General features: G+C 38.3%; 1 protein-coding gene across 6 annotated transcripts in view; it reads right to left on the reverse strand.

The window, feature by feature from the left end:
• Window positions 1-15,711, reverse strand: part of LOC119555597 (contactin-associated protein-like 2) — a 70,836-nt gene that overhangs the window by 26,813 nt on the left and 28,312 nt on the right. For all 6 annotated transcript variants that reach the window (XM_037867092.1, XM_037867088.1, XM_037867087.1 and 3 more), the window contains exons 8-12: window positions 15,435-15,631; window positions 10,565-10,897; window positions 9,754-10,286; window positions 5,952-6,166; window positions 4,905-5,304 (exon numbers count right to left, since the gene is read on the reverse strand). In XM_037867092.1, the coding sequence (XP_037723020.1) occupies window positions 4,905-5,304; window positions 5,952-6,166; window positions 9,754-10,286; window positions 10,565-10,897; window positions 15,435-15,631 (1,678 nt within the window). The remainder of the gene's footprint in view (window positions 1-4,904; window positions 5,305-5,951; window positions 6,167-9,753; window positions 10,287-10,564; window positions 10,898-15,434; window positions 15,632-15,711) is intronic.

Raw genomic sequence — 15,711 nt, forward strand, 5'->3', positions numbered from 1 at the left:
TCCGCCAGTGAGTGGGTACAAATTTGCGATTTGCATTTACCAAGTGCACTCCACCCACATTTGGCTTTAGTGGGCGGTGGGCAGTGGGTGGTGTCCTTGCCACAAGCGAGCGAGCTATTAAGTCATTAGTTTTTGCAACGTGTGCTGCATTTCTTTTTTGCGAGCATGTCACAAATGCATTTTTAATTTTATTTTTTACACGTCAGCAGAGACAAGGGGACTTGCATACATAGACAAATGCACTGTGGCAAAATGGGAGAGTAATATAAAACTCAGTCTGGGAAATTTCCATGTAAAATGTAATATCTAAAGTATTTTAAAAAAAAACATAAAACTGAAAAATCAGCGAAATATACATTTTCAATGGAAGTTTTTTTTAAATATTTCTAATATCATTTAATATAATATATTTATAAGAAAATATGTATTGAGAAGAACTATAAAAAGCGGAATTTTGCGTTTATTAATATTTTTAATATAATGTACTTGCAAAATATACATTTTGAAGGATCTCTTGGTTTAAAACAAAACCAGGAAAAATTGTATAGTACAGAAATCTAAGTAGCTTTATAAATTTTAATAAAAACTAAACTGATCCTTAAAGAATAAGACAAGTTCGTGTGACTGCGATCATGTTCTTATGCAGTTTGAAGCATTTTACTCAATCTGACAATGTTTTTTTCTGGTATAGAACCATTTAAGTATTGAAAATATATTTTTTAGCGTGTTGTAACGTTGTAACGAGGACGCGTGGTGGGACACGCGTGTCACACGCGTATGCAAAATGAAATTTAGCGCTTTGCCTTGCAAATGATGTGCCGCCGGCTGCTGCTGGCCTGGATGACACTTGGCTAAAAGGATTTGTACGGCGGCTGGCCAAAACGCGAATTCGCAAGGGCTGCGCAAAAGGCAAAAAGAGTAAAAGTAAGGAGAAAAAAAAACCGAAATTCCGCGGAAATTAACGGCAATAAAACGCAAAAGGAACGAAGTTTTTTGGCCAGGAGGAGCTGCAGGAGCTGCAGGACGTGGAGGAGCAGGCGATGTGCATATCCTGGCGACATGCAGGCGACGGAAATCCTATTAACGTTGCAAACGCGCAAAGTGCGAAGCAATTAAGAATTTATTTAACGCCGTCACAAGCAATTAAGCACTTTTCATTCATTCATGGCCGCCGCGACAGCAACACATTTTACCACCCAGAAACTATATACGTATATGTATGTATCTCGACTATCTGTAGTATCTGCCCGATGCCATATCCCCCAGGACGCGCCATTGATGTCGTCCTGTTTCCTGCAGCGCTGCAAAATAATTCGCATATTTGGCACGCCAGTTGCCCGTGTTTTTCCCATCGGCATGTGGTGTGGTGCCCCCCGTGAATGTGGTAATCGATGGCCATGCAAATGATGAGACGGACATCCGAGTAGCTGGACACAGGAGCAGCAGCATCAGCAGCATCAGCGGGAACAGGACGATCCGCAGGATGAGGAGCAGCTGCTGCCGCTTCCTAAACAACACGGCGACATCGACATCGATTGGAGGAACGCGGTCGCACCACATGCAAAAACCGATTACAACAATCATTAGCAGCATCGACCATTGTAATTTTTGCCTTTCACCCCCTCTCAATCCGCCAACTTTGCATAAATTTCCATGCATCCTTGGCGGCATTTAAGCTGTGTGAAAAGCACTGCTTAACCCATTAACTGAATGGCGTTGAAGTTCCCCCAAAGTGTTCGCAGCATATTTCGAAAAGTTTTTCCATTGATTAGGAGCGAAAAACTTTGGAAAAAGGGACACATTTGCCATACAAAAAGGCTTGCGTCGGTGGAAAGTGACTTTAAATTGGGTTAGGTTGGGTCAGCTTAAAAGTGGGGATTAACTTTATCCACATGAATTTCGAGCCAATTGATACTTAATAAGAGTGTTATTTATGACGAAATTCTTATAAGTATAATGTTTTTAGAACAGATAGATTAACTTTATCCACATGAATTTTGAGTCAATTGATACTTCATAAGAGTGTTATTAATGACGAAATTCTTATAAGTATAATGTTTTTGGAAAATATTTTTTTTATAAAAAGAATTTTGTATTTTAAAAAGTAAATATTCAGAGATAAAGTTGAAATGTCTTTTAAATCCCAGAGACTTATGTGTCATCATTATAATATACTTTTAGTCATTCCCTAACTTAACCAGTATAAACACAAATCATCCTTGGTCTGTTTATGATAATTTTTGTTAAATTATTTATTTTACTTAATTTTTAATTGCCTTCTGCTTTGAAATAATGTAATTTTCGTAGAGAGATAATTTAAGTTTTTCCCCAATTGAAGCTAAATAAAATCTTTGAAAACGCATCCCTTGGATAATGAGCCTCTCAATGAATGTTGTTTTACTTCCCAAGTTAAGTGTTGTGTGCTTTTTGTTTGTTAACTCAATCGAACAGCTATGGAACAGAGCACCCAGTGGCGTGAAATGTATCTTTAAGTCCTTGATGGGTTAACACCACACCCATGTTCCCCCCACTTCAGGACCCTTCGTCTCGCTTAAGTCTCGCCGTGTCTCTATCAATATGTTGGTTAACTCTTTTATTTATGAGCCACAGCCGCTGATTCCGCTTATTGGCTTACGTGCAACCTTACACTCGGCATTCGCCTCCTCCTCGTCAGAATCTGAATTTTCCCTGGATATGCCCACGATGCCGAGGGTAAAGTGCATCAATATTGCATTTTCCATATAACTACTTGTATGTTTTTACACAGCTTTCTTTTCCGTGATAAATAAATTGAATAAATTGGCTCAGTGAAAGCGGATCGCAACTGGGGGATGCACTTTGCCGTTAATTACTCTGCGTGTTTACCGCTCATCGAAATTTTATGAGTGGTTCTGTTCTGGCTGTGGAGAACTTTTCGGGGTTAAGTGCCAATGAGCACACATTTCCCTCGTCGTATACTCGTACCTGCATTTCAATTTGATTTTTATACATTTTCAATAATTAAAAAAAAAACAGCTTGCACATGTGAGCACACTCAAAGACCCCTTGAAAGCTTTTTTCCCATCGCTCCATCTATCTCATGAGGACGAGTATCCGGTGGTTTTTGCTCCATGGCAACAGGAAAAAAAACTTTATAAATTATGCCAATCAAGAATAAGCGCGTTTTAAGTGCGCTAACTTTCGAAGGGGATGAACTGGAAGAGGTCGCAGCTGAAAAGCTGAAAAATTCCGGAAAAGCCATCGAAGAAAGCAACAGAATTCTCCCCCTTTTCACGCCGTGGCTTGATTATTGATAATGACTTTGGAATGAATTTTCAGCGAAAGTTAATTTAATTATGCCAATTTTTTTTCATATCCCCAAAGGATTGTGTTTTCAGAAATATTGTAAGTGAAGGCGGAAAGCAGTTTGTGCATACAAATTACACGTTTGATCAAGTTGTGGAAGCCCAAGGCCATTAAAGTGAAAGTAGCAGTTTTAAAATGAGGAAATGGTAAGGGGAATATTATTTTTATATCTGTTAGTTGGGTACCTTTTTTAATTATAATTAAACAAGAGAATGTTTAAAGATTGAACTATAGTGACCTTTTTACGACAACAAAATTTTAGATTACAATCTCTATATATTTTCGAAACATAACATTTGTAATTTTTAAAACCAAGAATTCAATTAAAGTTAAGATACGTTTTAAGGTTAAATGAAAAGCTTATCAAAGCAATAAAACTTAACCACGAGGGGGTCTTGGTGAATTGAGTACAATGAAGTAGGGCAAGCAAATTAAGATTTTTAAGCCCCAAGATATCGGTTATCCCATTGAGCGCGGCAAACGACTTTCATCAATCGAATCCAATTCGTAATTAACTCATAAGTGGGGTGTTCCAATTATCAATCGAACTGTGTCGGTCAGCGGGCCGTGGCATTTGCCACCCGCAGGGCACAAAATCGACGGATTCCTTTGGTTGCATTTCGAGGGGACGGACGGACGCGACTGTCATTGTTAGTGCTGCTTGGCAGTTAGTCGCGCGTTTATAATTAAAACGTAATTGCCGCAATAAATTGCACAAACCGCAACTGCCAGCAGGAGCAGCCTTTTCCCGGGCAAAAGCAGGAGCAGCATCAGTGGCAGAAATAGAGCTTTTCCCCGTCGATTGCCATTACAGCTGCCAGCAATGCAGGCAGCCATAAAAAGAAATGTCCGATTACACTGGGTATCAGCTAAGTAACTTATATAAATGCCAGAAAATAGTTTACAATATTTAAATAAATTAGGGAAACCTCTAAAAATAATACTTTCCTAATTTTCCCTGACTGTTTTTTAAAGCTAATCTTTTTTCTAAGGTTGAGTTACACTATTTTAAAGAGGGATTTTTATAAAAATAATGAAGATTTTTTTGAATGATTTATAACAACAATTCCCACAATCTTACATTATTAAACTTTTTTGAATAAAATAGGTACATTTAAGAATAATTATTTTCTTAAATGTAGAAATTAAATATTTCAAACTTACATTTTTTAAAATTATAAAGCAAAATACACTTAATAATTTTCTTAAATTTAGAAATGTAATATCTTATCACTTCGCAATTACGTGAAACTAAAGGCCACTATACAATGGCAAAAGAGGTTCGTCGACCTCAAAAACTGAAGTATAGAACTCTGTAGAGTGTAAAACCTACTTATAGGTTAACATTAGATCGAGAAACCTGTCCTAGGTTTCCAAAACTAATTTTATTTGAATATGAAGACAAGAAATTAGGCAAGGCTACCCCTTTAATCTGTATAACTTTTTTAAAGCCACAAAAAACTGTAGAATTAATCAATTTAAGATGATATACCAACCCCAAAATATACATTTTCGGCTGACCAGTGTTAATCGTAACCCGAGCCCTGAAAAATACTCACAATGTGGCGCCGCCGATGTACATGCTGCCCTCAAACGGGCCGAACTCCTCCTCGGGCAGCAAATCGAGCATCTGGTAATCGGTGTTTATCATGAAGCGCACATGATACTGGTTGTAGTCGATCCATATTTTATGCCACTCGCCGCCGTTCAGCCGGCGGTGCGAGTTAATGACCAGCTCGCGGGTGGTGCCCGTGCTCAGGGTGAAGGTGAACGTGAGCTGGTCATCGCCGGTCAGGGCCACCATGAAGGAGGGATAGTGGGGCCGGATGGGCGGCTGGAACAGCAGGATGGCCTTCTCGCCGGTGGTGCGGAACGAGAAGGCGATGTCGCCCTTGCGCCACCCGGGCACCTCGATGTACGACTGCGATGTGGTGAATGTGACCACGTACTTCTGCGTATCTATTGGTAAAAGGGGTGGGCAGTCATTAACTGGTGGTTAATAGGAGAAGCAGTAAATAGCTATAGGGTGACAGCAAATTAAGAGTATCTAAGCAAAAGGAAGCAGGGAAAAGATACTTCCACATGTCATGGTACACCTAAATAAAATGCATTTATACTTAAAACCACTTTTAATCTATAATAAAGAGTAAGACTCTTTTGTTATTAAAATCTGAAGTTGCTTTCCTTCCTTAGTTATTTAAAAAATACCATTTAATTCCTATACCTACTCATAATAGGAATTTTAAAGTGGGGATTTCTTTCTTTCTATGTCTATGAATCTCTGATTATAAATCTTCAATATATATCTAAATTCTCCGAAATACTTAGCATATCTAAACGTTAAAGGAAAAAAGTTAAAAGTTATATATTGTAATAGGGTTTGCTTAAAATAAGTATCATTGTTAACATGTAATCTTTAATCTTTAAGTTCCACTTAAACCAAGAACTTGCTTTTATGCACACCTGGAGTTTTATAGCTAACGTTTGTATTAAGATTAACTGAAGAGATTTTTTATTATGATAAGCTCGCATAATAATTTAAAAGAAATATTTTCTCAAATACTTAGAATAGTAGGTATTTTAGAAGATTTACCCATTTCACTCACTTGTTTCAACGCATTCCAGGGGACCCAAAGTGATGCGTCCCTGGGCCTCATCATCCATATCCTTCTGCTGCAGGAAGTACATATTGGTGATGCCCAGGCTCTGCGGATCCTGGTAGTAGCCCTCATCCGAATTCCATTTGTTCTCCTTCACATCGCAGTTGCATGATTGATTCGGGTCCACGCACGTCTTGTTAACGGAGCACGGACAGGCGCCTCTGCGGAAGAGTTGGTTTCGGTTTTTGGGTTAAGTTCCTTTCATTTTTTAGCTTTGGGGCGGAAAAGTCCCGAAAAAAGGTGAAAGGTATTAGAAAAAGTTCGCATTCATTTGCATACATTTGTGCCGCAGCAGATCTGCCGGCAGTTTGACGAGCCCGCTGAGTGACCGAGTGACTGGGCCACATCCGCCGCCCTCTTTTTGGCTTTTCGCTGCGCCATTTATGCAAAAATATATTCGTTGGGTATCAAACAATTTTGGGATATATCGGTGACAAGGCAATTAAGGGACAATCAAGTTCAATTACCAAGGGGAGGTAAGCTTGAATTTATTTTATGGCTTGTTAATATTGTACAAATGTACATTTATGCAGAGGGATTGGGAAACCTTAGTAAATTTGATTACCTAACATACAATATTTACTGAAGCGGAAGGGTCTTGAGGAGTTTTATCTACTACGTGAAAAAATTTGACAATGGAGTTTTTGAGCAGTAAGCTTTTCTTGGATCACGTGATGCTATTCGCGAGTACAAACCATCAACATTTCGTTCAAAATTCCACTACCAATCCATCGGGAATTTCATTAAAGGTTTAGTAAGGCATGGCGTTCAGTACTTAGAATGTTTCTATTTTATTGTTTTGGTCAAAAAAGTGTCTTTATGTGTGGAAAATCAAGGTCTTCGTTTTTGGTTAAAAAACAGTCTTTTCGTAGTGTTTTCTTGCTGTATCTCGGCCAATACTGGTCTCAAATCTACAAGAAGCACCGTTATGGACAGCTGAAAAATTAATAAATCGATATCCTTCACTTTCTGGCTGATTTTGAAAATTTTAGTTTTCCACAAATTTTCACATATTTCATAAGGGGGTAGGTCACAATTTTTGCAAAATTCGGACAAAAATTTAATTTTTAAGGTTTAAATGCCAATCGATTGAAAATTTGTTTACGAGTTCAACAAGGTATGGCATTCCATGTTTGGAGTTTTATTTTTATTGTTATGGAATTTTTTAGTTCGAAAAATAGGCTCTTTTTACCTTTCCAGACTAGAAATCTCTTCGTTATTTTCAACTAAGCTTTCCTCAACCAAATTAAAGAGTGTCGAGTGAACCAAAAATGTTCTTTTCTATGAATGCCACTCCTTTTCCGGCTTATGTTTGCGTTTGCTGCGGTTGGGGCCTGCATGTGCCGCTTCCGTTTCCGACTCCGTGTTGCAAGATCCGAAGCGAAGCCACCGCAGCAGCAGCAGCAACACAGTGGCACACAGACCAACAAACAAACCAACAAACAAACGATGCTGTCAAATTTTGAATGAGTAAAGACCCAAATACGAGCCAATGATGGATGGCCAAATGGTCTGGGCCAACACATGCACACATCCGAAAAACTCTGGCTAGAAGTTAACCCATTTTTTTTTATCTTGACCCAGACTCGGTGTTTCGTTTTCTGCATTTTTCGACCGTAGCCAACCGGAACGCCATTCATTCATGGAGGCAAACAAAACAGTGCCAAAAAAATGAAAACGAAACCAAAGTTGGAGCTGTTAAGGTTTTCGAATTGATTTACTGAAAGCGGAAATTAGTGACGCAGGCCGAACAAAACAAAAACAAAGCACATTTGGCAGCAACAAGCGACTGGAAATTGCTGCCACCAGATGTTGCCTACTTTGCTGCGCATGATGAATTGTCAAAAGGGTTCCAGCAAACCAACCCGAAATATCCTTAAGGGCTCGAACCTATACCAAACTGAAGTCATGAGGCCGAGGTTTTCCAAAGAAATTAGGCGTAAAGACTAAATTTGTGCACTCAAAGCCATTCATTTTAAAAAGGGCTGCCAAAGCAAGAAAAATTACCCTGTAACGAACAAAATATGAACAGGCATATGAATATGTAATCTGATAAATCGAATAAATTATACCCGTTGTATTTATTAATATTTATAATTCTTTTTTAATAACCAAAGGACATTGACTATCTAAAATCGGACCTGTTATTAAAATAATATGAAACAAAAGTTATCAAACGCATCAATTTATGCCACTTTGATTTTAGATTGCATTTTAATAGATTTATGTTTTCCGATATGATCTGAATTTTTTTTCACTATTTTTTTTATTAATTTCCATTTGGTTATACATAAATCTAAAAAAATATTCCCTGAATATACCCTTCTACAAAAAAATAAGTGGACTAACGAACAATATGGCGGCACACATATTTTTAATACGGCTGAGGAAACCAGAAGAGATATGCCAGGACTCACTCATAAACCTTATTAGCGCTGAGGCGGAAACATATTTGCCAGACATAAATACCAAACTCAGGCCTTTTGTTTTGCACTTTTGCAATTTTGCCGTATATTTGACTCATATGCCGTTTTGCCCTTCGGTTCGTTTGGTTTTTTTAAGGGTTTCACCATTAGTTTACCTTGGACAAAAAGGCATTTGGCAGCCGGTTATGCTGCTCAAGTTTTCGGCATCATAAAATTTAATGCTCCAATGCATGGCAACAAATGCGGCAGATATAACTTTAGTTCCAGAGGAGGGTCTACAAAAAAAGGAAAGGCAAATTTCAAGAGCTAAACCAACACTAGATCTTGGTCAGTTCAGTGGGCCGAAGTCCATGACAAATTAAACAGGACAGATGGCTCCGTAGGACAACCACACTCAACTGACAATTGGACGTGGTCATAGGCTCCGGGAATATATATCGATGCCATTTGAAAGTGAAGTTGCAGTCAGTTTTCCCCTGGAAAATAGAACACAGCATCTGTGTGTGATGGGTAAATATGTCAGTTAGCATTAAGCGAAGCTTCCTGCCTGGCATTTATATAATGCATATGCGAGCAATTAATTTAAGTTTCGTTTACAATTGAAATGCCAGCAGGAGGAGAGGGTTTCTCCCTCCCAGGAAATTTCGGATTTATACTGTTGGATTACCGCACGTAGTATGTAGTCCACTGGAGCGGAACGCACACACAAAATGCAGGGGGGCTTCAAAATGGGGGCGGGGACCGGTGATAATCCAGGGAGCAACAACAAGTTAAGCAAATAGACTGCAACATTAATTGTGTGGCCAGCGGTGTACCAAAATCATACACCAGCATGTGCATAGTCTAAGCTACGAATAGTGGGCTGGAAATCTCTTTAAGGGTTACATAAATGATTTTAAGCCATAGAGCACTGGAATTTTTAGAATCCTTTTAACAGAAATTAAGGTTTTAATAAATACAAGTACTGAAATCACTTTTAAAAGTGCCTTAAAGTATGCAGTAAAATCTAACACATTTAAAATCTAGTGTTGCATACTTTTAAACAGCTTTTAAATTGATATAAAAATTTGTAATATCAATATTCAAAGATTTTTTTAAATGAAATTACGTTAAAATATTTTAAGTAGAATATAATAAAATATAATTCCTGATAAAAATCGTAACATTAATTTTTGTTCCATATTCCACCCCATTATCCACAGTACCAAAAGCCCATATTCCTGTCATCCAATTTTGTGTTGTTTGCGGCGACGTGGCCCAGCACGTAAATCACAAATACCCCCTTGAGAACCACTAGCCCCAGGTGTGCTACCATCGCTTACCTCTTGACATTTCCTAGGAAGTCGACGGTGAGATTCTTGGCCGAGGAGGTGAACCAGGTGGCCGAGTGGAGTTCCAACTGAGCCCGGTAGCAATCGTACTTGATGTACTGTGTGCAGTACAGTGAGTGCGAGATAAGTTCCTGCAGCATGTGAGGTGAAAATTCCCTATATCTGATGTTGAAACTGAAGTCGGTCTCCCTGGCGGATCGCACATCCACTTGACTGGGCAGATTGTGCTCCACAATGGTTTTCGTGGCATTTTCAAGGCTCTGGAAGTCACACTTTACATGAGCAGGTGGAAAGACACCATTGCCATCGATGTCGATAAGGTACACATCCGATTTCGTGAAGCCCAGCAGAGCCAACTCCTCGCAGGTCTTTCTATATTTGGTAAAATGACAATTTTTGCCTATATAACCCGTGTGTTTGCAATCGCAGGTGACACGATCGTCCTTCACGAAACACTTGCCACCATGCTCACAGGTATTGGGTCTTTTGCAGGGATCTATGTAGTTGCAGTTGTCCAGGGCGACCTAATGTTATAATAATATAGATGTTATTGTACAAAATAAATCATCAGAAACTAAAAGGGCTGCCACACAGATCACTAGGGTTTTAAAGTCACTTTATAATTTAAATATAGGTGTCTAAAAGTATGCAGTGAATAAAGGATAATGGAGTTTAAAATATGTTCTTGCATACTTTTAGACACCTATAATGACATTTGAATGTGAGATCAAGCTCATATAATTAAAATAAAAATCTTAGTGGTAACATAGAAATCTAGAGATCATAAAGAATATTTACTTACCTCACCCACAACTCTTTCTGTTTTAACCACATGTCGGGGTTCGATCAGATGTCCGTTGATCTCTATATCTCGGATGCAACCCACTAAGCCCATGGCTGCTGACTTTAAGCTACTGCCGATGATCAGTTTATCCCCGATGTTAAAGGTCAAGCCGTACATCTGGCTGAGAGTGTGGCGATAATCCACCGTAAACCGAATCTCGCCCAGCTTATAGTCCAATTCCACGCTGTGCCAGGAGGTGGCCCTATTGATTTTAATGGTGGTCGAGTGCGTTACATTGTTGTTCACATCGGGGACCAGATCGAAGCTTAGTTTGTCCGACGTCAGACGTATCTAATGGATGAGCGGCCATTTTGCAATTTCCGTTAGACGCGCATTTCCGGTGGAGTTCGATGGCGGATTTATTTTTTTATCGAAGCGGAGCCATAGTCGCCGCCAACGGATGTTGCACGTAGGAACAACGAACAAAACCCGAAGCCGCGCATTAGCGTGTTGCCAAATATTAGTTTTTGTCATCGACATCGGCACATGTAAAAGCAGAATGAGAGAAAAATAGAAAATTCTGTTAGCATTAGAAGATTCAACTGTGTGTATGTGGAAATAAATCAAAATTGCGAAAATGTCTGAAATGCCGAACTGCACAACCACATTCAAATACCCGCTTTCCCCATTTCACCGCACCCATGCACACATTTCAATTTAAATGCCTTTGTGCATTAGCTACGCTTAAATCATATTACGCATACGCCACGTGGCCACGTTGGGTTTCGCATTTGCCGAATCAATCGCCTAGTTTCAAATGGGGTCCGTGGGGAGAGCTGTTGTTGAAATTGCTGCCCATTAATTTGCAGCAATGCAAAGGGGGTAGGGGTACGAAAAGCGTAAGGGGGGTTCAAGTGGTATTTGTCCACGACTCTTTATCATTCGTTTGATCCTCTGTAACCAAATTGCTCTGTTCTTGGTGTCATATGCAGCAATAATTATTATTGGCAGCAAACGAACGTGAGCTTAGCTAGGATGCTGATTTCGGGGAACTAGTTTAAGAGCATAATCTTTATTTCTTGAGATCATTTTAAAAAAAAATATTAAATTTCTTGGGAAACGATGCTTAAAATAACTGATTGAAAACGCCAAAGAAGGTGGCTAAAAGTAGGCCAAAATATATTTCACATATATTGAAGTTCAATGGCTCGACGTCCTATTTTTCATTGCATACTTTTAGACAGTTTTAAAAAATATTACAAGACTATCATGATTTCTTTGGAACTTTAAGTAATTCCTTTTTCAAGGCATTGCATAAAATATTTAAATTAAGTTTTGTAAAACCATTATTTACCTGACAGCCAATAAATTGAACGCATCGAGATTAGCTCGTAAAATATACAAATCTGACAGATAACCCTGCCATAAGCTATTTATCTATCTGCAAAATGTTATTGCCATAATCCAACTAATTTGATAGCTGTACGTATTTTTTCTCCCTTCTGCTAACTGCAGTCTATTATTTTTGGAAATGTGAAAAAATATTTATTGAAATTTCATGAACTTGCTGGTGCTGCTGATGATGCAACACAGCTCAGCACAGATGCGATTTGTACATGTCCGTATAAATAAATGTACCAACAAGCTGGCGAGTGTGTGTGTTTTTGGTATATACCCGATATTTATCTATGCTCATTGCGAATTGCGCTTTTGCGCCGCCTATGCGAAATGGCAAACACTCAGATTTTATTGCATATTTCATTAGATTTTTGTCAGGGCGTTATGTTTAAAGGCAAACACGCCTTCCACTCTCCGCCCACCCGGACACATTCGTCGCACTCTGTGACAATATTTCAAATCATTTTTATTCCTCCGTTGCCACCGCGAGTTTGGCTGTTTTGTTTGCCTATTTCGCCCATTTGCGCGCTGTCAATAAATTCGATTTTCGATTTGTGATTCGCGATTTATGCGGGCGCATAGTTTTTATGTCACACCCCCCGAAATCCAAACCCAATCACCCTGTGCAGCATGTGACATGACATTCGGTGTTTCATACACTTGTTTGTGCTCTTCTGTGGGCGTTTTATCTTCTTTTTTTTGGGTATTTCGGGGCTTGAATGAGTGACAGAAGGGGGCGAAAATACTGTTGGCAATTTATTAGTTTGTTGAGCTCCATACGCAACACGCAGGTGGCAATTTTGTGGCCTACACCGGGGTAAACAGTAAATAAATAAATGCTTGTAACTGATGCGTTTTTGAAGTTGGCCAAATGCAGATAGGACGTCGCGCAAATATAAAACCGCGGTCAACATAATAGCTTTAAACGAGGGAAATTAAGATAAACCGCGAAGCTTGCCTGATTTTTAACATAAACTATTCATTTATTTGGCATATCTAATCAAGTCATTTATTCAAAACATGTATAAAAACAAAATGTAAGCAGCAAATGCGAAGAAATCTTCATGGTTTTAAAATCGTTTGTAAATGTGCCTAAAAGTATGCAATATAAAAATTATATCAACTTTTGAAATTAAATTATTGCATACTTTTAGACACCTTTACTTGTGTGATTTTAAATCCAAGGGATTTGTATTTCACCTTCGAGTAAAAACCTCATAAAATTATTTACGCTTTAATAAAAAAAAACACTGAACAAAAATCTTAATATGTTCAACAGTAGTTACAAAAATTTACCTTAAGACCCTAGAGCTATTATTTCTACTTTAATTGTCTGGCCACCCGAATTGACAGGCAGTGTTTGAATTATTCGACATATAAAAAATATAAACAGAGCCATATTATAAAACCTGACACAATCAATTTAGCATTAATTTGGGTGCGCATAAATCGTCAAACGGCAAATGGCAAATAAGCCGTAGAGTCAGTCGATGCAAAATTGAATGGCTAGCGGCATAAATATTCATTGGCATTACAACGCAATTTTATTGCAATGCCAATAAGTCAGAGTCTCTGCAGTGACATTTTGGGTTTATTTTTCAAGGGGGGAGTGCGACTTGCAATCAAAAGGAACAAAATCAACAATAAAATGCAAATAAATACGGCCGGCACACATGAATATTCCTTTTAGTACGTTCTACGAAGCATTTGCCGAAATGACAAGTAGCCAAATAAACGTTTTCGGACAGGCCAAGACAAGGTTTGTTTGTTTGTTTAAATACAGATAAATGCTACTGACATCCATATAAACATCAACTCTCTGGGAATTCAGTGTGTGGGGATTTAGTGGGGTTTTTCGGGGAGGTATTGTTACCCGATTGACATTAAACTGTTGAATTGTTTTTGTGATCGATTACAACGCACTTTTATGCCGGACCTCAATCTGTTTGGGCCAGTATCTCTCTGCTTGTCTTGTTATAAATTGGTATTTCATGGAAACATTTAAGTTGCTTTCAATTGCAATGCGACGGCCATGTCATAAATCTATAAAAATTGTTATAGCAAATAAATTGCAGACCATTGAATGGAACAAAAACATGGAATGACAAAATTGGACGGCTATTCTGGTTAATATCATGTATTTTTTTGTATTTCTTTGCTACTCAAAAAAATTATTTTAGAAATACTTCTTTAATGATTTAGATATAAGGGGAATTTTCTCAAAATAAAAATGAATCCAGTGAATTTTTTACTGAAAATTAAACAATTATATTTAAAGGATCGGGGTATGTTATAAGTAAGGTTAAGGTAAACAGTCCGAAATAAAAACGTTTTTAATATTTTTACTCGAAGAAAAATAGGCAATGTAAACGCTTAAATGTCTTAGATGTTAAATCTTTAAAAGCATACATTTATTTAAAAATATATATATATAATGATACACTTTTAAGATATGCGATTTTATTTCTTCTGACAAAAGCTATTCGAAAATGTAGAAAATAAATGTTTTAAGAAAATACTGTCCTTGCTGGAGTACACAATCGCTTTGGGCTACCGACGAAATGAATAATGCCAAACAATTACAAAACACTAAGCTCATTTGACTTTTCATTGCATTAGCCGGAGTCGAGTTTCACTCAGCAGCGCTTAAATTTAATTGCATTTTCCGCATTCCCAATGGCAGTCGGTATTTTTGGGTACATTTTCGTTTGCCCCACAATGTGTGCTACATATAGACTTATGGAGCATGCCTGTGAGTCCTGGAAAACTTGTATGAATGTGGGTGTATTTGGGGCTGCAACACAAGCAATTGCAATGCAAGTTTCATACACAGCAATACATATACACACGTACAGCAGACACTACCACATGCACATTTGATTTGCATTTCATTTTCTCAGTCGACGTCTCTTTCGCTCTGCTAAGTCGTCTTAAGCAGCACGTCTCTCAGTGGAAACGTCCAGCTGTTCTATGTGTGTGCGTGCCTGTGGCTGTGTGTAATGCGTGTGGGGAGCTCAAAAGCTCAAGCAATGTGTACTTAGTACACTCAGAGAAACAATGTTGCACATCAAATTGCATGAAGAGGGATTTAAGGGTATAAGAAATTTTCAATTCATTCATATCCCTGGAATACTACTTATTAGTCTTTTTTTGATTTTGGAAATTTCCTAATGAAATACATATCAAACGCAAATTATATTTAATATTTAGAATAAATCGTATATCGATAAAAATAAATTACATCACTGTAATGTCTCAACCTTTATATTTGTTGTCGATCGTCATTCAAGTTCTTCAATTGTAAATATGATATAATCAATATATATACTTTCATGTTACTAAACTTTAGGAATGCCAATGCTAATTATTCAATCAATGAAGGGAATAATCGAAATACATTTATTATTCCCGATATAATCCATATACTACATTCCCAGAACCCAATATTTCCAGTGCACTCATGGATGATTGCTTGAATGCTCACACTTACCTCCCAAAAGCCATTTCCGGCACTGGTCGTTACGTCACTGTAGGCCAGCACCGCGCCCGGCCGACTGCTGCGGAAATCGAATTTAATATTAAATTCTTCGGCGTGATTTATGGGCCACCAAATGTGTGATGTCGCAAAGGGATAGGTGATGGGTATGACATTCACTTCGTTCTCGACGAACTCCGCCTCCAGCACGCCTGACCCAGAAACCAAGAGCACCGAGATACAGATAGAGAGATATAGGTTCGTCAGAGAAGGTATGCCAAATATGTCGGTG

This window comes from Drosophila subpulchrella, chromosome 3L (assembly GCF_014743375.2).
Source record: "Drosophila subpulchrella strain 33 F10 #4 breed RU33 chromosome 3L, RU_Dsub_v1.1 Primary Assembly, whole genome shotgun sequence".
Lineage (NCBI taxonomy): Eukaryota > Metazoa > Arthropoda > Insecta > Diptera > Drosophilidae > Drosophila > Drosophila subpulchrella.